We start from the raw sequence: 24,434 nt of genomic DNA, 5'->3' as shown, positions 1-24,434 counted from the left end.
GCCGCTGCTGACGACGAGGTTCTTCGGCCACTGCAACCTCCACGGAGATTCCCCCAAGAGCGAGTGTAACAGGTACTGTCTCGATTGCACCAACGGCGCCCTCTGCTCGCGCTGCCTCGCCTACCACTGCGACCATCGCACCATCCAGGTCCGTCTCTTCTCCCCTTCTTCCGCTCTTCTTCGCTGCCTCGCCTGCCACCGCCAGCTTTTCTAGTCCGTCTCCAGTGGTTCCATCTCCCTCCCGCCATGTATACGGCCTTCCGATGGTTGGGATCGGCTGCCCTGTTCCTTCCCGCCACAAAGGTGGCACCTTTTGGGGATTTCCACGCTTCTTCCATCCACGGATCCGACCTCTGGTTGGATAAAAGGCGGCGGCTTCGATCCCTCCGATGAGATGACCGCTTCTGGTTGACGGTGCAGATACGTCGGTCATCTTACCACGACGTGATCAGAGTGTCCGAGATCCAGAAGGTGTTGGACATTACCGGCGTGCAGACGTACATCATCAACAGCGCCCGCGTGGTGTTCCTCAACGAGCGTCCCCAGCCGAGGCCCTGCAAGGGCGTCACCAACACCTGCAGTGTCTGCGAGCGCAGCCTCCTCGACTCCTTCCGCTTCTGTTCCCTCAGCTGCAAGGTCTGCTTCCTCATCGATTCCGTCGATTTCCGTTGGTTTTCGTGTCTTTCCGACTCGGTCAGAAAGCTGGTTTTGTGGGAATGCTGGTTCAGATCGCCGGCAACGGCAACGACCGCAGCGAGAAGAAGTCGACGAACAAGAACGAAATGGCGGCGGCATCGGACTCGGAGGAGTCCCACACTAGCTCCAGCCACGTGACGCAGAGGTTCAGTCCCTCTACCCCGCCGCCGGCCGTCGTGAGCTACCGGAGCTCAAAGAGGAGGAAGGGCATTCCCCACAGGGCTCCCTTTGGAATCGTCCTAATGGAGTTGTAGGCCATGCATCTCTCGTATTACCACCAGCAGTTACCACCAATAATACACAGCATAAGGCTATCCATTCACGTAGTTAGTCTCGTGTGAACAGCTCACGGTGACTAGATTCTGAAAGAGGTATGTTACGAGGATGCATGTCAGAACCTGCAACTTTTCGTGGTGAAGCGGAGTAAGAATGGACCTGCATCGCATCCTAATCGAAGAAAAGGGTAAACTGCTGAAGCTTTAGATTAGATAGTCGGCTGCGGTTGCTGCAGTACATGGTTGTGATGGTTAGTTAGGAGGGAGAAGGATGGAAATGTGAGCATTGATGAAGGGGGGAAATGGGTGTGTGTCCAGGATAGGAATGTGGAATAAATTGCAGAGCTTGTCTGCTTCTTGGTGTGTGTGCAGTTGGTTCGTTGGTGGTGGCATCGTCTTTTCTTTATGCAACGACAGCAACCGAGAGAAGGTCGATCATCATCATGCTTTCGCCGGAATGTTTTTGGTCCACGACGATCGATTCTAAACTGTCGGGTGAATCACGAGAGGCCCGGCTATTATGTATCCCCCTCGTGTCGTGTGCTGCCTTCGTCCCACATTTGCCTTATCCGTCCCATCATCTCTCTTCTCTCTCTCTCTGACCACCCCATTGGGTCTGTTATTAATATCATATGATTGATGTTTCCTAATATGTCCTCGAAATATAATGAGGGAAGAAAAAAAAACACAAATAACAGAGGCAAGGCAAACGTGCACTCTTTCTTTACACGTCATTCCCATCCTCGTCAACACATGGCAAAAGGTTCTACCTAATTTCTATTCCAATGTAGAGGAGGATAGTGGACACCATCGGCCGAGTGGTGTGCCCAACTTGGTTGCAGTCCATTAAAAGTATATTTTGGAAGATCTCTGTTAAGTGGTGTGGCCAACTTGGTTGCAGTCCATTATCAGCGATCAACTGGAGCTTGATCGATCCATTAAGGTGCAGGTACGGATCAGCTGGAGCAGCCTCACCCAGATGTCTCGATTGACCCAAAGGGTTGGTGGGAGGCCTTGCTTGATATGTCTGGGAAAAAAAATTTGTTAAATGAAATATTCTTTTTCCTCTTTGTATCAAAATGAGTTTCTCATCAAAATACCAACTTGATATCCAAATATAAATATCAACCAGTACAATATAAACAATAGAGCAAATAATCAATCACATAGTAAGACCGAATCTTTTAACGTGAAAAATCAAAAACCGCGGGATCGTAGTCCACCTCAAACTTCCACTATCAATAGTAATGATAACAGGTTTACAATAGATCTTCTCTAGAATAACTAGAGGATCACAATAACATCAAGATCATAGATCTTGGCTCAAGAATAGCATATCTTCATCACATATGATGGATCTCCTCATAAGAGAATTCTAGGTCTCACAAAGTGGGTATAGCAGGAAAGTACCTCAGAGAGGGTAAAATATAGACAACACCGTTAGGATTGTAGAGCTTACTGCAAGGATTCTTTGTATAAAATTTGGATCAAAACTGACAATGTTTGGCCATCGATCGTCAAGCAAAAATCTTACTTTCTCTCTCTCTTTCTCTCTCCTCTTTTCTCTGCACGTCACCGCACACGTTCATTGCACACATGCTCGCTACACCAAACCCTTCATCTTGTTTTCTGGCTTCAATTAGTGATTTGGGCTCAATAGGCTCAATTGTCCAAGCCCACATATGGGCTGGACCCAACAATTCTCCCCCTTCAGCTCATATGATGGGCTGTACCAAGCCCGCTCGTTGCCTATATGCTTCAAGCTTCTCTTTAGGTAAAAACTTTGTCAACATATCTGAACCATTCTCATTGGTATGCACTTTTTCTAACTGTAATTCTTTCAACTCAAGCACATCACGAATCCAGTGATATCTCACATTAATATGCATGAATCTAGAATGGTATGTTAAATTCTTGAAGAGGTGAATGACACTCTGACTGTCATAGTAAATAGTATATCCTTCCTGTTTCAAACCCAATTCCTGTAGAAATATTTTCATCTATAAAACTTCCTTGCAGGTTTCAGTAATTGCTATATATTATGCTTCTATGGTTGATAGAGCAATACAATTCTATAACTTTGGTTGCCAAGAGATTGCCCCCCCTACAAATGTCATCAAGAACCCCGAAGTAGACTTCCTAGAATCAGTATCACGTGTCATGTCTGCATCTGTATTGCTAGTCATAGGTGCCCAGCAAGCCAATCACGTGAGTGATGGCACGTGTGACTTGATACAGAATCTTTTTGCTTATTATATTTTGGCGTATATCACTTTATAACTATTGCATAAATGCATATGTATTGTGATGTCCTTGGATTTGTGCAATGGGAATCGGATCGTGATGAGATCACGATAATGAGATCGATTCACCTTTAAACACATATCCTAAATAATCCCGGTCATAGGTTACTCGAGAGGGACATCGTGATAACCGGATAGACTGGTGTGCTGTATACCCGTCCATATGATGGATGCAGTAGGTCTCATAGCTGCTCGTGTAGGGACACTAGGGATACAGTACAGGTGCTCATTGGAGAATGAGTTCACTGATTGATCCGCTTACGGAATGCTGGATGGTTGATGATGCCTTATTGTCAGACAACGATTCCGTAGTCCTAGTGGTGTATCTGGTTCTTAGACTTGAGACACCAAGGATGTCCTGTATGAGTGCTCCACTCTTTGATACCAGACTTATAGGTTTGGCTGTTCCCAGATCTAGTACAGCTGGTCATTGGGAGTGGTAGTCGACCTTACGAGGGCTATTGAGTGTCGATAGAGGATCATCCACTCTCGGTATCATGAGAGGAATATCCCATGTGTTCTTGCTCAGACAAATCCCTAGCCAGGGTCATTCGGGTTGAGAGAGAAAGAGTTCTCCGGGAGAATCCGATTAGAGCGAGACTCAAGTAGAAACCGTATGGGTCTGACAGCACCATGCTCGATATACGGTCTCTGGGATATTAGATGGATGAGGGACTATAGGTACATGGTAATTGAGGACAGACAGGTCCAATGGATTGGATTCCCCTGTATCGTCTGGGGACTACGGCGTAGTAGCCTAGTACTTCCGTAGTCGATGAGTCGAGTGAATTATTACAGAGATAATAATTCACTTAGTTAGAAGGAGTTCTGACAGGTATGACTCACGGCCAGCTCGATATTGGGCCTAGAGGGTCACACACATATGGTAGGCATTGCGATGAGTAGAGGTTCGGATATGAGATATCCGACGGAGCCCTTATCTTATTGGATGCAGATCCAATACCCACTAGGGAAAGGACCCATTAGGGTTTTGACACGGGATCTCTATAAATAGGAGGGATTCACAGCCTCATAGGCTAGAGTCTTTGCTTGCCCTTCCTATTCTCCTCTCCCTCTCCACCTCAGAGTAGGCCTGGAGTTTTGAGGAGCGTCGTCGCAACCCTGCTGTGTGGATCACCGCTAGAGAGGAGGACGCTTGACATCCTTCACCCTCTCCTGAGGATCTGCAGGGAAACAGGGATATACGATCTCCCTAGGTAACACAATCTCTATACGCAGTTTTGTGTTTTGCGGATTTTGCGCACCAATCTTCGCACGACGACGAACATCTTTTTGGGAATCGGGGATTTTTGTTTTCTTGTTCTTCCGCTGCGCATATGATGTCGCCCCCCATGATTTCCCAACAGTGGTATCAGAGCCAGGTTGTTCGTGCGAATGATTGGTTTTTGAACTGCGTGTGTTGTGTTTAGGAAGAATATTGACGTCAAAATCGTTGACGCAAAAGCAAGGAAGGGCAGCAACAGTTGCTGCCCTCGATCTGCATGCCTGCAGCCAACCGCAGCCGCAGCCAGGCAGCACAGCGCCGGCGCATGCGCAAGCGCTGTGCCTGCAGTAGCCGGCCGGCGATCTGCTTGCAGCAGGCTTGCAGCCGGCGGGGCTGGGAGCCCGCTCGGTAGAAGCGCCTGCGGCCACTGAGCCCGCGGGCAGAGGCGCCGCGGGGCAGCAGCGCGGGCTGAGGCACCGCAGGGCAGCGGCGCCTGTGGCCGCTGCTCCCACGGGCAAAAACCCCGCAGGGGCGGCCGCCAGCGAGACAGCACCACCTGCGGGCGCTGACTCGCGGGCAGAACCGCCCGCGAAGGCGGCGGCGCCCGCGGGGGCGCCCACCTGCAGCGGCAGCGACCCCAGCGGGCGTGCCACCTGCAGGCGAGGGCAGTGCCCTCGCCCTCGCCGCACAGGCCGCCGCCAGCAGGGTGGCGGCGGCGGCGGCGCAGCAGCGAAAAGGGGAAAGGGTATTAGGGTTTTCTGTGCAAAAGACAGTTTTGCCCCTCGGAATTTGAGAAATTCCAGTTTCTGTCTTTTGTCCAAATTACGAAAATACCCTTAGGAATTGAGAAATTCCCTATATATCCCTGATTTCAAAAAATATTAATTAATTAAAAGGTTTAGTTGATTATTATTTTTATTATCTAGTAGTCCTACATAATGACGATTATTTATACATGTGATGTATGATAAGTGGACGGATGATCATGGACCGTGTGATGTGTGTACTTGTGATTATTACTATTGAGGTCTGCGAACCTCCATTATATTTCTCGTTTATTGTCGGGCCTGCGTGCCTATGATTAAGTTGTAATCACATGAGGAGGCGCAGCGGGAGCGTGGAAGCCATAGCGGGACCCACGAGACGGACGATCATGATGCATGAAGATGCATCAAGATGTCGACGGAACCAACGAGGACGAGATGGACGATCACAAGGCATGGAGATGCACCGTTGCACACATAGATCTTGATGTGAGTGATTAGGCCTACTGGCTCGGGCCTAATCATATTAGGTTGTGGTCCATGATCATCTGGTGTGATTGCTTATACACATACTAGATATGTATATATATTTGCATGCGATGTAGATATATATTAAATATGTACATGTGTGACATGTCATAATAGGAGACCAAATCATAGAAACATCTCTCGATAATATTAAGTCGGTAAACGTGAGGCAATTAGATTGACCCACGTGGCCTTCCATCGTTATGAGTAGGAACCGAATCCCGGTGTAGGTTGAGTTGGTCGAGTCCCTCGAGACTCACCTATATCGCGATTCGCTATCTTGCTTACGACATAGAGATGTCACCGGTGACCTAAGGGCATGATATGCTTGGTCGAGTCCCTCGAGGGTATATCATCAAATCAGACTCATCTTGTAACGAAGGTGTTAACTTAACCGAGCATCATGGTTGGTCGAGTCCCTCGAGGCCATGGTGATTCGGAGGCCGAACAGGACGGGAATCACAAGGAGTTGTGATTGGCAAGAGTTGTCTACCTTTTAGGCTTAGTGTGATTGGTCGAGTCCCTCGAGGTTACACTAAGACGCTGATTGGATCCTGATCCCCACTAGAAGTCTGCCGGAGACTTCCGTTTCACGTGCTGAGGGTGTCGCGTGACTCGTTAGTAAAATAGTGGGAGCATATTAAGATAGAAGTCCATATCTTGATAGTTTATTTCTTGCAAAATCTGCATGTTATTCATTTTTGCTACATCTTTATTTTCAGAAAATGTCGCTTTCAAATCCCTTACGTGGCATACTTGATGTCAACCGCCTCACTGGTCCAAATTATACGGATTGGCTCCGTAACTTGAGAATTGTTCTCACAGCGGAGAAAATCGTGTACGTCCTTGATACAGTGATGCCTACGCCCGAAGAAGGGGCAAGCGAGGATGAGATCGCTCGCTACGTGAAGTACATTGATGACTCCACTCTTGCTCAGTGCTATATGTTGGGCTCTATGACTCCAGAGTTACAGAGACAACATGAAAAGATGGATGCCAGATCCATTCTCCTACATGTCCGTAAATTGTTTGAGGAACAGGGAAGGACTCAACGATATGAGATATCCAAGAGCCTTTTCCGCGCTAGGATGACTGAGGGGACACCGGTTCAGAACCATGTCCTAAAGATGATTGAGTGGATAGAGAAACTCACAGGTCTAGGAATGGTCCTAGAGGATAACTTGTGTGTGGACATTGTGCTTCAGTCCCTACCAGATTCCTTTTCACAGTTCATAATGAACTTTAATATGAACAAGCTTGAGGTGACTCTCCCAGAGCTCCTCAATATGTTGAGGGAGGCAGAGAGTACTATTAAGAAAGAGAAGCCAGTTCTCTACACTAGTGAGACCAGAAAGAAAAGGAAAGCAGAAAGGTCCCTTAAGAAGGGAAAGGGCAAGGGCAAACAGGGTAAAGCAAAGGTTGCTAAGAAAGGCCCAACAAAGGACAAAGGCCAGTGCTTCCACTGTGGTAAAGATGGGCACTGGAAGAGAAACTGCAAAGAGTACCTTGCAGAAAGGGCGAAACAAAAGCTTGATGAAGCTTCAGGTACATTCATGATCGGTCTCCATTTGTCAGACTCTTATGATAACACATGGGTATTAGATACCGGTAGTGCTTATCATATATGTAATTCGTTGCAGGTTCTGGCAAGGCCTAGGAGACTAGAGAGAGGCGAGATGGACCTCAAGATGGGTAATGGAGCAAAAGTTGCTGTTTTAGCTGTTGGCGAGGTCGCCCTACATCTGCCTAGTGGAGCTTTTATTGCATTAGATGCATGTTATTTTGTTCCTTCTATTATCAAAAACATTATCTCCATTTCATGTTTAACAGTTAGTGGATATAAATTTGTTTTTGAGAACAATGGTTGTTCGATATTATTAGATGATAAGATCATCACGAAAGGAACATTGCATAATGGTTTATTTATGTTAGACACCACTCCACATATCATGAATATAAATATGTCCAAAAGGAAACGAGATGAGTTGAACAGTGCATACCTGTGGCATTGTAGGCTAGGTCACATCCATGAAAGAAGGATTCAAAAGTTGCTAAATGATGGATATCTAGATCCATTCGACTATGTGTCATATGCAACTTGTGAGCCTTGCATTCGTGGAAAACTGACCAACTCTCCATTTAGTGGAACTGGAGAGAGAGCCACTGAGTTGTTGGAACTCATACATAGTGATGTATGTGGACCCATGTCAACTCATGCCATTAGAGGTTACTCCTACTTCATTACATTTACTGATGATTTCTCAAGGTATGGATATGTGTACTTAATGAAGTACAAGTCCGAGGCCTTTGAGAAATTCAGAGAGTATAAGAATGAGGTGGAGAACCAGACTGGAAAGAGTATCAAAACTCTTCGATCAGATCGAGGAGGTGAGTACTTAAGTACAGAGTTTACTCACTTCCTCAAGGACCATGGGATATTATCCCAATGGACACCTCCTTATACACCTCAGCTCAATGGTGTCTCTGAAAGGAGAAATCGTACATTATTAGATATGGTACGGTCCATGATGAGTTTCGCTGACCTACCCATCTCATTCTGGGGATATGCCCTAGAAACCGCAGCTTACCTTCTGAACAGAGTTCCAACTAAGTCGGTGGTGTCTACACCATATGAGATATGGAAAGAGAAGAAGCCTGATCTTAAAGTAGTTAAGATTTGGGGCTGCTCTGCCCATGTTAAAAGACACAACCCCGATAAGTTAGAATCAAGGACAGGGCGATGTAAATTTGTGGGATACCCCAAGGAAACTTGTGGGTATTACTTCTGTCATCTCGAGGACCAAAAGGTCTTTGTAGCTAAGAGAGCAGTGTTCCTTGAGAAGGAACACATTCTTGACGGAGACAGTGGGAGAATGATAGAATTGAGCGAGGTTGGAGAACCAAGCTCAAGCACCACTCTACAGCCCGAGTCTGTTCAGGTATCTAATACACAAGTTTCAACTTTACGCAGGTCTGATAGAGTATCCCATCCTCCTGAGAGATATGTGGGACATATTAGAGCAGAGGATGTAGAGGATATTGATCCTCAGACCTACGAGGAGGCTATTATGAGTATAGACTCCGGGAAGTGGAAAGAAGCCATGAATTCTGAGATGGATTCTATGTACTCCAATAAGGTTTGGAACCTAGTTGATGCACCCGAAGGTATTGTACCCATCGGTTGCAAGTGGATCTTTAAGAAAAAGATCGGAGTAGATGGAAAGGTAGAGACCTATAAAGCAAGGCTAGTGGCTAAGGGGTATCGTCAAAGGCAAGGTGTTGACTACGACGAAACTTTCTCACCCGTAGCAATGCTAAAATCCATCAGAATTCTATTGGCTATTGCAGCACACTATGATTATGAGATCTGGCAGATGGATGTAAAAACCGCATTCCTCAATGGGAACCTCGAGGAGGAGGTGTATATGATGCAACCTGAGGGATTCGTGTCCAAGAACTGCCCAGATAAAGTGTGTAGGTTGCTTAAATCCATTTATGGACTAAAGCAAGCTTCCCGAAGTTGGAACATAAGATTTGATGAGTCAATCAGATCTTATAACTTCGTTAAGAACGAAGATGAGCCTTGTGTGTACAGGAAGGTAAGTGGGAGCGCTTTCACCTTTTTGGTGTTATATGTGGATGGCATCCTCATCATTGGGAATGACGTAGGAATGCTATCCATAGTAAAGACTTGGTTATCTAGACACTTCTCCATAAAGGACTTAGGGGAAGCATCCTATATCTTGGGGATTAGAATCTATAGAGATAGATCCAAGAGGATGCTTGGCTTGTCCCAGTCCAGGTACATAGAAACCATTGTCAAAAGGTTTGGCATGGAAAATTCCAAAAGAGGTCTCATACCGATGAGACATGGGATATCGCTTTCTACGAGTATGTCCCCAAAGACTCCAGAAGAAAGGGCGAACATGGATATGATACCTTATGCCTCAGCAATAGGGTCTATCATGTATGCCATGCTATGTACTAGGCCTGATATAGCGCATGCTCTGAGTGTCACGAGCAGGTATCAGGCGGATCCAGGCTTGGAGCACTGGAAAGCAGTAAAGTGTATCCTTAAGTACTTGAGAAGGACTAAGGATCTTTTACTAGTATATGGAGGTAATAGCCTTAAGGTTGAAGGCTACACTGACTCAAGTTTTCAGTCTGATGTCTATGATAGCAAGTCGAATTCAGGGTATGTGTACACCTTGAATGGAGGAGCAGTGTGCTGGAAGAGTTCCAAGCAAGATACCACTGCTGACTCGACCACAGAGGCGGAGTACATTGCTGCATCAGATGCAGCAAAGGAGGGAGTCTGGGTGAAGAAGTTCATCACAGATTTGGGAGTCGATACAGATAGCGACAAGTCGACTTCCTTATATTGCGACAACTATGGGGTGATTACTCAAATAAGGGAACCCGGGTCTCATCAGAAGTGTTCTGAGGAGGTTCCAGCTTATAAGAGAGATCGTAACCCGAGGAGATGTAGCAGTGGAAAGAGTTCCATCCGAAGATAACATTGCAGATCCACTGACAAAGCCATTGTCTCAGATTGTCTATGAGCGTCACAGGAGTCTGATGGGGATCAGATACATAGGTGATTGGCTTTAGGTCAAGTGGGAGATTGCTAGTCATAGGTGCCCAGCAAGCCAATCACGTGAGTGATGGCACGTGTGACTTGATACAGAATCTTTTTGCTTATTATATTTTGGCGTATATCACTTTATAACTATTGCATAAATGCATATGTATTGTGATGTCCTTGGATTTGTGCAATGGGAATCGGATCGTGATGAGATCACGATAATGAGATCGATTCACCTTTAAACACATATCCTAAATAATCCCGGTCATAGGTTACTCGAGAGGGACATCGTGATAACCGGATAGACTGGTGTGCTGTATACCCGTCCATATGATGGATGCAGTAGGTCTCATAGCTGCTCGTGTAGGGACACTAGGGATACAGTACAGGTGCTCATTGGAGAATGAGTTCACTGATTGATCCGCTTACGGAATGCTGGATGGTTGATGATGCCTTATTGTCAGACAACGATTCCGTAGTCCTAGTGGTGTATCTGGTTCTTAGACTTGAGACACCAAGGATGTCCTGTATGAGTGCTCCACTCTTTGATACCAGACTTATAGGTTTGGCTGTTCCCAGATCTAGTACAGCTGGTCATTGGGAGTGGTAGTCGACCTTACGAGGGCTATTGAGTGTCGATAGAGGATCATCCACTCTCGGTATCATGAGAGGAATATCCCATGTGTTCTTGCTCAGACAAATCCCTGGCCAGGGTCATTCGGGTTGAGAGAGAAAGAGTTCTCCGGGAGAATCCGATTAGAGCGAGACTCAAGTAGAAACCGTATGGGTCTGACAGCACCATGCTCGATATACGGTCTCTGGGATATTAGATGGATGAGGGACTATAGGTACATGGTAATTGAGGACAGACAGGTCCAATGGATTGGATTCCCCTGTATCGTCTGGGGACTACGGCGTAGTGGCCTAGTACTTCCGTAGTCGATGAGTCGAGTGAATTATTACAGAGATAATAATTCACTTAGTTAGAAGGAGTTCTGACAGGTATGACTCATGGCCAGCTCGATATTGGGCCTAGAGGGTCACACACATATGGTAGGCATTGCGATGAGTAGAGGTTCGGATATGAGATATCCGACGGAGCCCTTGTCTTATTGGATGCAGATCCAATACCCACTAGGGAAAGGACCCATTAGGGTTTTGACACGGGATCTCTATAAATAGGAGGGATTCACAGCCTCATAGGCTAGAGTCTTTGCTTGCCCTTCCTATTCTCCTCTCCCTCTCCACCTCAGAGTAGGCCTGGAGTTTTGAGGAGCGTCGTCGCAACCCTGCTGTGTGGATCACCGCTAGAGAGGAGGACGCTTGACCTCCTTCACCCTCTCCTGAGGATCTGCAGGGAAACAGGGATATACGATCTCCCTAGGTAACACAATCTCTATACGCAGTTTTGTGTTTTGCGGATTTTGCGCACCAATCTTCGCACGACGACGAACATCTTTTTGGGAATCGGGGATTTTTGTTTTCTTGTTCTTCCGCTGTGCATATGATGTCGCCCCCCATGATTTCCAACAGTGGTATCAAAGCCAGGTTGTTCGTGCGAATGATTGGTTTTTGAACTGCGTGTGTTGTGTTTAGGAAGAATATTGACGTCAAAATCGTTGACGCAAAAGCAAGGAAGGGCAGCAACAGTTGCTGCCCTCGATCTGCATGCCTGCAGCCAGCCGCAGCCGCAGCCAGGCAGCACAGCGCCGACGCATGCGCAAGCGCTGTGCCTGCAGTAGCCGGCCGGCGATCTGCTTGCAGCAGGCTTGCGGCCGGCGGGGCTGGGAGCCCGCTCGGTAGAAGCGCCTGCGGCCACTGAGCCCGCGGGCAGAGGCGCCGCGGGGCAGCAGCGCGGGCTGAGGCACCGCAGGGCAGCGGCGCCTGTGGCCGCTGCTCCCACGGGCAAAAACCCCGCAAGGGCGGCCGTCAGCGAGACAGCACCACCTGCGGGCGCTGACTCGCGGGCAGAACCGCCCGCGAAGGCGGCGGCACCCGCGGGGGCGCCCACCTGCAGCGGCAGCGACCCCAGCGGGCGTGCCACCTGCAGGCGAGGGCAGTGCCCTCGCCCTCGCCGCACAGGCCGCCGCCAGCAGGGTGGCGGCGGCGGCGCAGCAGCGAAAAGGGGAAAGGGTATTAGGGTTTTCTGCGTAAAAGATAGTTTTGCCCCTCGGAATTTGAGAAATTCCAGTTTCTGTCTTTTGTCCAAATTACGAAAATACCCTTAGGAATTGAGAAATTCCCTATATATCCCTGATTTCAGAAAATATTAATTAATTAAAAGGTTTAGTTGATTATTATTTTTATTATCTAGTAGTCCTACATAATGACGATTATTTATACATGTGATGTATGATGAGTGGACGGATGATCATGGACCATGTGATGTGTGTACTTGTGATTATTATTATTGAGGTCTGCGAACCTCCATTATATTTCTCGTTTATTGTCGGGCCTGCATGCCTATGATTAAGTTGTAATCACATGAGGAGGCGCAGCGGGAGCGTGGAAGCCATAGCGGGACCCACGAGACGGACGATCGTGATGCATGAAGATGTATCAAGATGTCGACGGAACCAACGAGGACGAGATGGACGATCACAAGGCATGGAGATGCACCGTTGCACACATAGATCTTGATGTGAGTGATTAGGCTTACTGGCTCGGGCCTAATCATATTAGGTTGTGGTCCATGATCATCTGGTGTGATTGCTTATACACATACTAGATATGTATATATATTTGCATGCGATCTAGATATATATTAAATATGTACATGTGTGACATGTCATAATAGGAGACCAAATCATAGAAACATCTCTCGATAATATTAAGTCGGTAAACGTGAGGCAATTAGATTGACCCACGTGGCCTTCCATCGTTATGAGTAGGAACCGAATCCCGGTGTAGGTTGAGTTGGTCGAGTCCCTCGAGACTCACCTATATCGCGATTCGCTATCTTGCTTACGACATAGAGATGTCACCGGTGACCTGAGGGTATGGTATGCTTGGTCGAGTCCCTCGAGGGTATATCATCAAATCAGACTCATCTTGTAACGAAGGTGTTGACTTAACCGAGCATCATGGTTGGTCGAGTCCCTCGAGGCCATGGTGATTCGGAGGCCGAACAGGACAGGAATCACAAGGAGTTGTGATCGGCAAGAGTTGTCTACCTTTTAGGCTTAGTGTGATTGGTCGAGTCCCTCGAGGTTACACTAAGACGCTGATTGGATCCTGATCCCCACTAGAAGTCTGCCGGAGACTTCCGTTTCACGTGCTGAGGGTGTCGCGTGACTCGTTAGTAAAATAGTGGGAGCATATTAAGATAGAAGTCCATATCTTGATAGTTTATTTCTTGCAAAATCTGCATGTTATTCATTTTTGCTACATCTTTATTTTCAGAAAATGTCGCTTTCAAATCCCTTACGTGGCATACTTGATGTCAACCGCCTCACTGGTCCAAATTATACGGATTGGCTCCGTAACTTGAGAATTGTTCTCACAGCGGAGAAAATCGTGTACGTCCTTGATACAGTGATGCCTACGCCCGAAGAAGGGGCAAGCGAGGATGAGATCGCTCGCTACGTGAAGTACATTGATGACTCCACTCTTGCTCAGTGCTATATGTTGGGCTCTATGACTCCAGAGTTACAGAGACAACATGAAAAGATGGATGCCAGATCCATTCTCCTACATGTCCGTAAATTGTTTGAGGAACAGGGAAGGACTCAACGATATGAGATATCCAAGAGCCTTTTCCGCGCTAGGATGACTGAGGGGACACCGGTTCAGAACCATGTCCTAAAGATGATTGAGTGGATAGAGAAACTCACAGGTCTAGGAATGGTCCTAGAGGATAACTTGTGTGTGGACATTGTGCTTCAGTCCCTACCAGATTCCTTTTCACAGTTCATAATGAACTTTAATATGAACGAGCTTGAGGTGACTCTCCCAGAGCTCCTCAATATGTTGAGGGAGGCAGAGAGTACTATTAAGAAAGAGAAGCCAGTTCTCTACACTGGTGAGACCAGAAAGAAAAGGAAAGCAGAAAGGTCCCTTAAGAAGGGAAAGGGCAAGGGCAAACAAGGTAAAGCAAAGGTTGCTAAGAAAGACCCAACAAAGGACAAAGGCCAGTGCTTCCACTGTGGTAAAGATGGGCACTGGAAGAGGAACTACAAAGAGTACCTTGTAGAAAAGGCGAAATAGAAGCTTGGAGAAGCTTCAGGTATATTCATGATCAATCTCCAATTGGCAGATTTTTGTGATAATGCATTGGTATTGGATACCAATATTGCTTATCACATCTACAATTTATTGTAAATTCTAGCAAAGCTAAGGGGAGATTGACGAGAGGAATATTGCATAAAGGTTTGTTTATGCAAGACACTACTCCACATATCATGAATGTAAGTGTCTAAGAGGAAACGAGATGAGGTGAATAGTGCATACCTATGGCATTGTAGGCTAGGTCACATCCATGAAAGAAGGATTCAAAAGTTGCTAAATGATGGATATCTAGATCCATTCGACTACGTGTCATATGCAACTTGTGAACCTTGCATTCGTGGAAAATTGACCAACTCTCCATTTAGTGGAACTGGAGAGAGAGCCACTGAGTTGTTGGAACTCATACATAGTGATGTATGTGGACCCATGTCAACTCATGCCATTGGAGGTTACTCCTACTTCATTACATTTACTGATGATTTCTCAAGGTATGGATATGTGTACTTAATGAAGTACAAGTCCGAGGCCTTTGAGAAATTCAGAGAGTATAAGAATGAGGTGGAGAACCAGACTGGAAAGAGTATCAAAACTCTTCGATCAAATCGAGGAGGTGAGTACTTAAGTACAGAGTTTACTCAGTTCCTCAAGGACCATGGGATATTATCCCAATGGACACCTCCTTACACACCTCAGCTCAATGGTGTCTCTGAAAGGAGAAATCGTACTTTATTAGATATGGTACGGTCCATGATGAGTTTCGCTGACCTACCCATCTTATTCTGGGGATATGCCCTAGAAACCGCAGCTTACCTTCTGAACAGAGTTCCAACTAAGTCGGTGGTGTCTACACCATATGAGATATGGAAAGGGAAGAAGCCTGATCTTAAGGTTGTTAAGATTTGGGGCTGCCCTGCCCATGTTAGAAGACACAACCCCGATAAGTTAGAATCAAGGACAGAGCAATGCAAATTTGTGAGATACCCCAAGGAAACTTGTGGGTATTACTTCTATCATCCCGAGGACAAAAAGGTCTTTGTAGCTAAGAGAGCAGTGTTCCTTAAGAAAGAACACATTCTTGGCGGAGACAGTGGGAGAATGATAGAGTTGAGCAAAGTTAGAGAACCAAGCTCAAGCACCACTCTATAGCCCGAGTCTGTTCAGGTACCTAATACACAAGTTTCAACTTTACACAGGTCTGATAGAGTATCTCATCCTCCTGAGAGATATGTGGGACATATTAGTGGAGAGGATGCTGAGGATATTGATCCTCAGACCTACGAGGAGGCTATTATGAGTATAGACTCTGGGAAGTGGCAAGAAGCCATGAATTCAGAGATGGATTCTATGTACTCCAATAAGGTTTGGAACCTAGTTGATGCACCCGAAGGTATTGTACCCATCGGTTGCAAGTGGATCTTTAAGAAAAAGATCGGAGTAGATGGAAAGGTAGAGACCTATAAAGCAAGGCTAGTGGCTAAGGGGTATCGTCAAAGGCAAGGTGTTGACTACGACGAAACTTTCTCACCCGTAGCAATGCTAAAATCCATCAGAATTCTATTGGCTATTGCAGCACACTATGATTATGAGATCTGGCAGATGGATGTGAAAACCGCATTCCTCAACGGGAACCTGGAGGAGGAGGTGTATATGATGCAACCTGAGGGATTCGTGTCCAAGAACTGCCCAGATAAGGTGTGTAGGTTGCTTAGATCCATTTATGGACTAAAGCAAGCTTCCCGAAGTTGGAACATAAGATTTGATGAGGCAATCAGATCTTATGACTTCGTTAAGAACGAAGATGAGCCTTGTGTATACAGAAAGGTAAGTGGGAGCGCTATTAGCTTTTTGGTGTTATATGTGGATGACATCCTCATCATTGGGAATGACATAGGAATGCTATCCACAGTAAAGACTTGGTTATCTAGACACTTCTCCATAAAGGACTTAGGAGAAGCATCTTATATCTTGGGGATTAGAATCTATAGAGATAGATCCAAGAGGATGCTTGGCTTGTCCCAGTCCAGGTACATAGAAACCATTGTCAAAAGGTTTGACATGGAAAACTACCAGAAGAAAGGGCAAACATGAATATGATACCTTATGCCTCAGCAATAGGGTCTATCGTGTATGCCATGCTATGTACTAGGCCTGATATAGCGTATGCTCTGAGTGTCACGAGCAGGTATCAGGCGGATCTAGGCTTGGAGCACTGGAAAGCTGTAAAGTGTATCCTTATGTACTTGAGAAGGACTAAGGATCTTTTGCTAGTATATGGAGGTAATAGCCTTAAGGTTGAAGGCTTCACTGACTCAAGTTTTCAGTCTGATGTCGATGATAGCAAGTCGAATTCAGGGTATGTGTACACCTTGAATGGAGGAGCAGTGTGCTGGAAGAGTTCCAAGCAAGATACCACTGCTGACTCGACCACAGAGGCGGAGTACATTGCTGCATCAGATGCAGCAAAGGAGGGAGTCTGGGTGAAGAAGTTCATCACAGATTTGGGAGTCGATACAGATAGCGACAAGTCGACTTCCTTATATTGCGACAACTATGGGGTGATTACTCAAATAAGGGAACCCGGGTCTCATCAGAAGTGTTCTGAGGAGGTTCCAGCTTATAAGAGAGATCGTAACCCGAGGAGATGTAGCAGTGGAAAGAGTTCCATCCGAAGATAACATTGCAGATCCACTGACAAAGCCATTGTCTCAGATTGTCTATGAGCGTCACAGGAGTCTGATGGGGATCAGATACATAGGTGATTGGCTTTAGGTCAAGTGGGAGATTGCTAGTCATAGGTGCCCAGCAAGCCAATCACGTGAGTGATGGCACGTGTGACTTGATACAGAATCTTTTTGCTTATTATATTTTGGCGTATATCACTTTATAACTATTGCATAAATGCATATGTATTGTGATGTCCTTGGATTTGTGCAATGGGAATCGGATCGTGATGAGATCACGATAATGAGATCGATTCACCTTTAAACACATATCCTAAATAATCCCGGTCATAGGTTACTCGAGAGGGACATCGTGATAACCGGATAGACTGGTGTGCTGTATACCCGTCCATATGATGGATGCAGTAGGTCTCATAGCTGCTCGTGTAGGGACACTAGGGATACAGTACAGGTGCTCATTGGAGAATGAGTTCACTGATTGATCCGCTTACGGAATGCTGGATGGTTGATGATGCCTTATTGTCAGACAACGATTCCGTAGTCCTAGTGGTGTATCTGGTTCTTAGACTTGAGACACCAAGGATGTCCTGTATGAGTGCTCCACTCTTTGATACCAGACTTATAGGTTTGGCTGTTCCCAGATCTAGTACAGCTGGTCATTGGGAGTGGTAGTCGACCTTACGAGGGCTATTGAGTGTCGATAGAGGATCATCCACTCTCGGTATCATGAGAGGAATATCCCATGTGTTCTTGCTCAGACAAATCCCTAGCCAGGGTCATTCGGGTTGAGAGAGAAAGAGTTCTCCGGGAGAATCCGATTAGAGCGAGACTCAAGTAGAAACCGTATGGGTCTGACAGCACCATGCTCGATATACGGTCTCTGGGATATTAGATGGATGAGGGACTATAGGTACATGGTAACTGAGGACAGACAGGTCCAATGGATTGGATTCCCCTGTATCGTCTGGGGACTACGGCGTAGTGGCCTAGTACTTCCGTAGTCGATGAGTCGAGTGAATTATTACAGAGATAATAATTCACTTAGTTAGAAGGAGTTCTGACAGGTATGACTCACGGCCAGCTCGATATTGGGCCTAGAGGGTCACACACATATGGTAGGCATTGCGATGAGTAGAGGTTCGGATATGAGATATCCGATGGAGCCCTTGTCTTATTGGATGCAGATCCAATACCCACTAGGGAAAGGACCCATTAGGGTTTTGACACGGGATCTCTATAAATAGGAGGGATTCACAGCCTCATAGGCTAGAGTCTTTGCTTGCCCTTCCTATTCTCCTCTCCCTCTCCACCTCAGAGTAGGCCTGGAGTTTTGAGGAGCGTCGTCGCAACCCTGCTGTGTGGATCACCGCTAGAGAGGAGGACGCTTGACCTCCTTCACCCTCTCCTGAGGATCTGCAGGGAAACAGGGATATACGATCTCCCTAGGTAACACAATCTCTATACGCAGTTTTGTGTTTTGCGGATTTTGCGCACCAATCTTCGCACGACGACGAACATCTTTTTGGGAATCGGGGATTTTTGTTTTCTTGTTCTTCCGCTGCGCATATGATGTCGCCTCCTATGATTTCCCAACAGCACAATGATTAAGTTGGAAATGGGAGGTGATCCCATTAACTTAATCTTGGGGCAATTGGGCCCCTAAAAAACCCAAATTGGGCCGAATGGATCAACCAATTCGGACCCTAATTGATGTGGGAGGTGCAACCGCCCAAGCCAAGAGGTAGCACCGCTTAGGCTAAGTCTCCCAGGGAGACTAGGCGGTGCAACCGCCCCAGCCAGGAGGTAGCACCGCTTGGGCTCAGTCTCCGAGCGAGACTGGGCGGTGCAACCTCCCCTGACGGGAGGTAGCACCGCCTGAGCACGGTCTTCGAGCTCTAGCAGGCAGTGCAACCGCCCCAGTCAGGAGGTGCAACCGCCTGAGCTCGGTCTTCGAGCTCTGGCAGAGAGGTGCAACCGCCCCTGACAGAGGTAGCACCGCCCAAAGGCTCAGTCTTCGAGCTCTGCTAGGCGGTGCAACCGCCTGATCCCGGAATTCCGGGAATTGATAGTTTTGAGCTCCAAATTTGAACTTGGTTGGGGCCTATAAATACCCCACCCATTCAGCACTGAAAGAGAAGAACTTACACTCGAAATCTTGATCTTTTTCTGTGATTCTTAGAGCTCAAAATTGTTGTAAAGGCCAAAAGTTCTCCTCCCTCTATTCTTCAAAGTTTTGAGTTATAAAGAGAGGAGAGAAAATTTCTGTAAGGGTTGTCTCCTAAGCCCATCAAAAGGAGTGAAACTGTAAAAGGGTGGTTGGCCTTCGCCTATTGAAGGAAGGCCTCTAGTTGACGTCGGTGACCTCGTCGGTGGAGGAAGCCAAAAGTGGAGTAGATCAAGATTGACCGAACCACTCTAAATCTCGGTTTGCATTTACTTTGAGCATTTTATCTTTACTGCAAACCTCCTAAATAGCTACTGCCTTCTGCGCTTTTACGAACGAGTCTCTAAGTTCAGAGCTTTTCGAATTTGCGTTTAGACGTAAATCGACTTTTTGGTACGATCATTACATTTCAATTTACGTTTACATTTTGATTTCAATCATAACTGCAAACTGCCTTCTGCGCATTTATAAAACGTTTCTCAAAGTTTAGTATCCTCAAAATTGGCATTTAGACGTAAACCGGTTTTATCGTACGAACGTCGCATTTCAGTTTGCGCTTGCATTCTGATTTTCATCATAAACTGCAAACTGCCTTCGTAGATTTACTTTAACGTCATCTCCTTTAATCTTAAGTTAAAGTAATCTTAGAATCGGCTTTTACATCGAAATCGTTTTTATCAAACGAACGCAGCTTTCAATTTTAATAGTGAAATATTTCCGCTGCACTAATTCAACCCCCCCCCCCCTCTTAGTGCTCTTGATCCTAACAACAACTTGTGCACAACATGCACTAGTTGCAATATACTCAGCTTCGGTTTTAGATAATGCAATCGAATTTTGTTTCTTGGAAGACCAAGAAACAAGTGTGTCCTAAAAATTGACATGTTCCGGATGTGCTTTTTCTATCTAATCTACATCTTGCAAAATTTGCATTAGCATAAGTAATTAGCTCAAAGTTCTCGGATTTTAGATATCATAATCCTAGATTTGTGGTTCCTTTAAGATATCTAAGTATTCTCTTAACTACTTTAAGATGAGATATTTTAGGATTAGATTGAAACCTAGCACAAAGTCCTACACTAAACATGATATTCGGTCTAGTTGCAGTGAGGTATAGTAAGCTTTCTATCATACCCCTATAAGCTCTTTGATCAAAGCTTTCTCCACTTTAATTAATGTCTAACTTAGTGGAGGTGCTCATATGAGTGTTGATAGCCTTTGAGCTATCAATATTAAACCTTTTTAGCAAATCTAAAGCATATTTTGTTTGACTAAGAAAAATAACATTACTTAGTTATTTGATTTGTAAGCCTAAAAAGAAAGTTATTTCTCCCATTAAATTCATTTCAAATTCAAGACTCATACTTTTAGCAAATGACTCACATAGAGATTTATTCGTGGAATTGAAAATAATATCATCAACATAAATTTAAACAATAAGAAAATTATTTTTAAAATTTTTGATAAACAATATAGTATCGACCTTGCCTTTTGAAAAATTATTTTCAATAAGAAATGAGCTAAGTCTCTCATATCAAGCCCTTGGGCCTTGTTTCAATCCATAGAGAGCTTTAGTCAATTTAAACATATGATTAGGGAGATTATCATTCTCAAATCTGGGAGGTTGTTCAACATAAACTTCTTCGGAAATAAAGCCATTAAGAAAAGCACTTTTAACATCCATTTGAAACAACTTAAAATTATTACTGTTAGTATAGGCAAGGAGCATCCTTATGGCTTTTAATCGTGCCACAAGAGCGAAGATCTCTTCATAATCGATCCCTTCTTCTTGGTTGAAACCTTTGGCCACTAATCTAACATTGTTTCTAACCACGGTACCAAATTCATCTTGCTTGTTTCTAAAAACTCATTTAGTAACTAAATAGTCATTTGACCTAGTAACAAGCTTCCACACCTCATTTCTCTTAAATTGATTTAACTCATCTTGTATTGCGATGACCCATGAATCATTTTTCAATGCCTTGTCAATGCATTTAGGTTCAATTTGGAAGAGAAAAGCGACGTTTACACAAAAATTCTTAAGAGATGAACGAGTTTGAACTCCTTTAGATATATGTCTCCTATGATTAGCTCCTTAGGATGAGCATCTACATACTTCTAATCCTTGGGTAATATTGTTTCGGAAGTAGATATATCTAAGTTGCTAGATGGAGAAATGATTTCATTTAAATTCAAAGCATCAAAATTAACATCATCATCAAAATCATTTTTCTTAACTTCAGAAATTTCAATAAATACAACATGAATAGATTCTTCTATAATCAAAGTTCTTTTATTAAATATACGAAATGCTTAAGAAATAGAAGAATAACCAAGAAAAATTCCTTCATCGGATTTAGTATCAAATTTTCCTAAAGCATCTTTTTCATTCAAGCTAAAACACTTACACCCAAAAACTTTAAAATATGAAACATTGAGTTTTTTATTGTTCCACAACTCATAAGGAGTTTTGGTGAGTAAAGGTCTTACTAAATTCTATTCATGACATAGCATGCCGTGTTTACGACTTCGGCCCAAAAATATTTGGGTAGGTTATGTTCATTCAACATGGTTCTTGTCATTTCTTGTAAGTTTCTATTCTTTCTTTCTACTACTCCATTTTGTTAAGGATTTCTTGGAGTAGAGAAGTTGTGGTTGTATCCATTAGATTCACAAAATTCTTAGAAATCATGGTTTTGAAATTCACCACCGTGATCACTTCGAATTGACGAAATCATAAAACCATTTTCATTTTAAACAAGTTTACAAAACTTAGAGAAATACCTAAAGCATTTACTTTTGTGTGCCAAAAAATAAGTTCATATGTGTCTACTATAATCATCCACGATGACAAATGCGTATTTGCTACCTCCTAGGCTTGATGTAGCAATTGGTCCGAACAAGTTCATATGGATCAATTGCAAAGGTCTAGAGGTGTTTATTTGGTTCTTAGGTTTGAAGCTACCTTTTATTTGTTTTCTTAGTTAACATGCATCACACACATTATCTTTGACGAACTTGATATGAGGAATTCCTCTTACAAGTTCTTTAGATAAAATTTGAGTGATTAGTTTTATGCTAGCATGACTTAATCTCCTATACCAAAGTTAAGCATCATCATTTAAAACCGAAAAACACATTTCATTGCAAATATCATTAATGTCAATAGTGTATACGTTATTTTGTTTTAGTGTAATCATAGATGTGTTTTTGTGTGATTTTTTAATAATATAAGCATTAGAATCAAATTTAATGATGTATCCTTTATCACACAATTGACTAATGCTCAAAAGGTTATGCTTTAAGCTATCGACTAACAACACATCTTTAATAGAAAAGATGAATTCGTTACATATGGTTCCTTTGCCAATGATTTTATCCTTGTTGTTATTTCCGAATGTGATATATCTTTCGTCTATGCTAGTGAGCTTAGAGAATTGAGATGGATCTCTAGTCATATGCCTTGAGCATCCACTATCAAGATACCATCTCTTGCTCCTAGCTTGTGATGGTAAACGTTTCTATAAAAAAGGATAATTTTTAAGTATCCATTTAACCTTGGGTGCCTCAAAAATCGATCTACATAGCTTATCATATTGCATTAAGTCATTTGAGGTTCTTTTAGGAACTCAAATCAATTTGTGTGGACTACATTTCTTAAATGGATAATGATAAGCTACATACCCAAATTTGTAACAAAAGTTACATTTCTTTCTGGGTGAAACATGCAAAGTAGGGCCTTTAACAAAGGTGGTTGGATTTTGGTGAGAGCTACTCACAAATCTGATTCTGCCTTTTCCATGAACGTGACCATTATTAGCAAGGATCATGTTCAAGCATTTGCTACCAACCTTAAACTTTTCTAAGGTTTTCTTAAGTAGGAAGTTTTCTTTTTGAAGTAATTCTAATTCATCACATTTCGTACATGAAGCTAGACTATCATTGTGCTCAAGTTTTAATCTATCAAAATTGCTAATAAGAGAAGCATGTTTCTTTTTTAAAGAGTTATATTTTTTACTCAATGTTCTACATTCATCAAATAATTCATGAAATGCATTTAAAAGCTAATCGAAAGATAAATTTACGTCTAATGAACTTGTTACCTCATCTCCAATAGTCATTAGTGCATAGTGAGCAACTTGCTCGGTGATGGTAAGCCCCTCTTCTTCGAATGCACTTGAGTCGTCCCATGTTGCTTTAAGAGCCTTCTTCTTTGGTTGCCTCTTCTTGACTATGGGACATTCGCTCTTGTAATGTCCCGGCTTCTTACATCCGTAGCATATTACTTGATCTTTCTTGGGTTCAAATTTATTTTTAGTATCATTTTTAAATTTATTCCTTTTAATGAATTTTTTAAATTTCCTTGTTAATAGTGTCAGGTCTTCATCAAGGTCCTCATCACTTGAGTTTTCTTTCAAGTGGTCTTCTTGAGTTTTTAGTGTCATATCCTTCCTATTATTTGGAAGGGTGTTCTCAAGCTCTTCATGAGCTTTACAAGTCATCTCATAGGTCATTAGTGACCCAATTAGTTCTTCGAGAGGAAAATTATTTAGGTCTTTGGCCTCTTGAATGGCCGTGACTTTAGGGTCCCAACTCTTTGGAAAGGATCTTAAAATTTTATTAACAAGCTTAAAATCCGAGAAACTTTTATCAAGTCCTTTTAGACTATTGACGACATTCATAAATCGGGTGTACATGTCTCCAATGGTGTCACTCGGTTTCATTCGAAACAATTCATAAGTATACACTAAAAGATTGATTTTTGACTCCTTCACTCTACTATTGTGTTCATGAGTCACTTCGAGTGTGTGTCAAATATCAAATGTCGTTTCACAAATGGACATACGATTAAACTCGTTTTTATCTAAGACACAAAATAAGGCATTCATAGCCTTTGCGTTTAAAGCGAAAGTCTTCTTCTCCAATTCATTCCAATCGTTCATTTGGAAGAGAAGACTTTTGAAATCCATTTTCTACAATATTCCA

At 44.0% G+C, this 24,434-nt stretch overlaps 1 protein-coding gene across 1 annotated transcript in view; it reads left to right on the top strand.

Annotated features, from left to right (window-relative positions):
• LOC103994583 (protein RGF1 INDUCIBLE TRANSCRIPTION FACTOR 1) overlaps positions 1-1,326 on the top strand; it is a 1,824-nt gene extending 498 nt beyond the window's left edge. Inside the window, exons 2-4 of the mRNA XM_009414956.3 lie at positions 1-148; positions 421-636; positions 729-1,326. The exon at positions 1-148 is cut by the window's left edge and continues 47 nt beyond it. Coding sequence (XP_009413231.2) covers positions 1-148; positions 421-636; positions 729-950 — 586 coding nt within the window. The 3' untranslated portion in view covers positions 951-1,326. The remainder of the gene's footprint in view (positions 149-420; positions 637-728) is intronic.
• Positions 1,327-24,434: the final 23,108 nt, after the last annotated feature.

Source organism: Musa acuminata, chromosome BXJ1-8, assembly GCF_036884655.1.
Source record: "Musa acuminata AAA Group cultivar baxijiao chromosome BXJ1-8, Cavendish_Baxijiao_AAA, whole genome shotgun sequence".
In the NCBI taxonomy this organism is placed as follows: domain Eukaryota; kingdom Viridiplantae; phylum Streptophyta; class Magnoliopsida; order Zingiberales; family Musaceae; genus Musa; species Musa acuminata.
The sequence above is the reverse complement of the archived record's forward strand: the minus strand, read 5'-3'. Positions and strand labels throughout refer to the sequence as shown.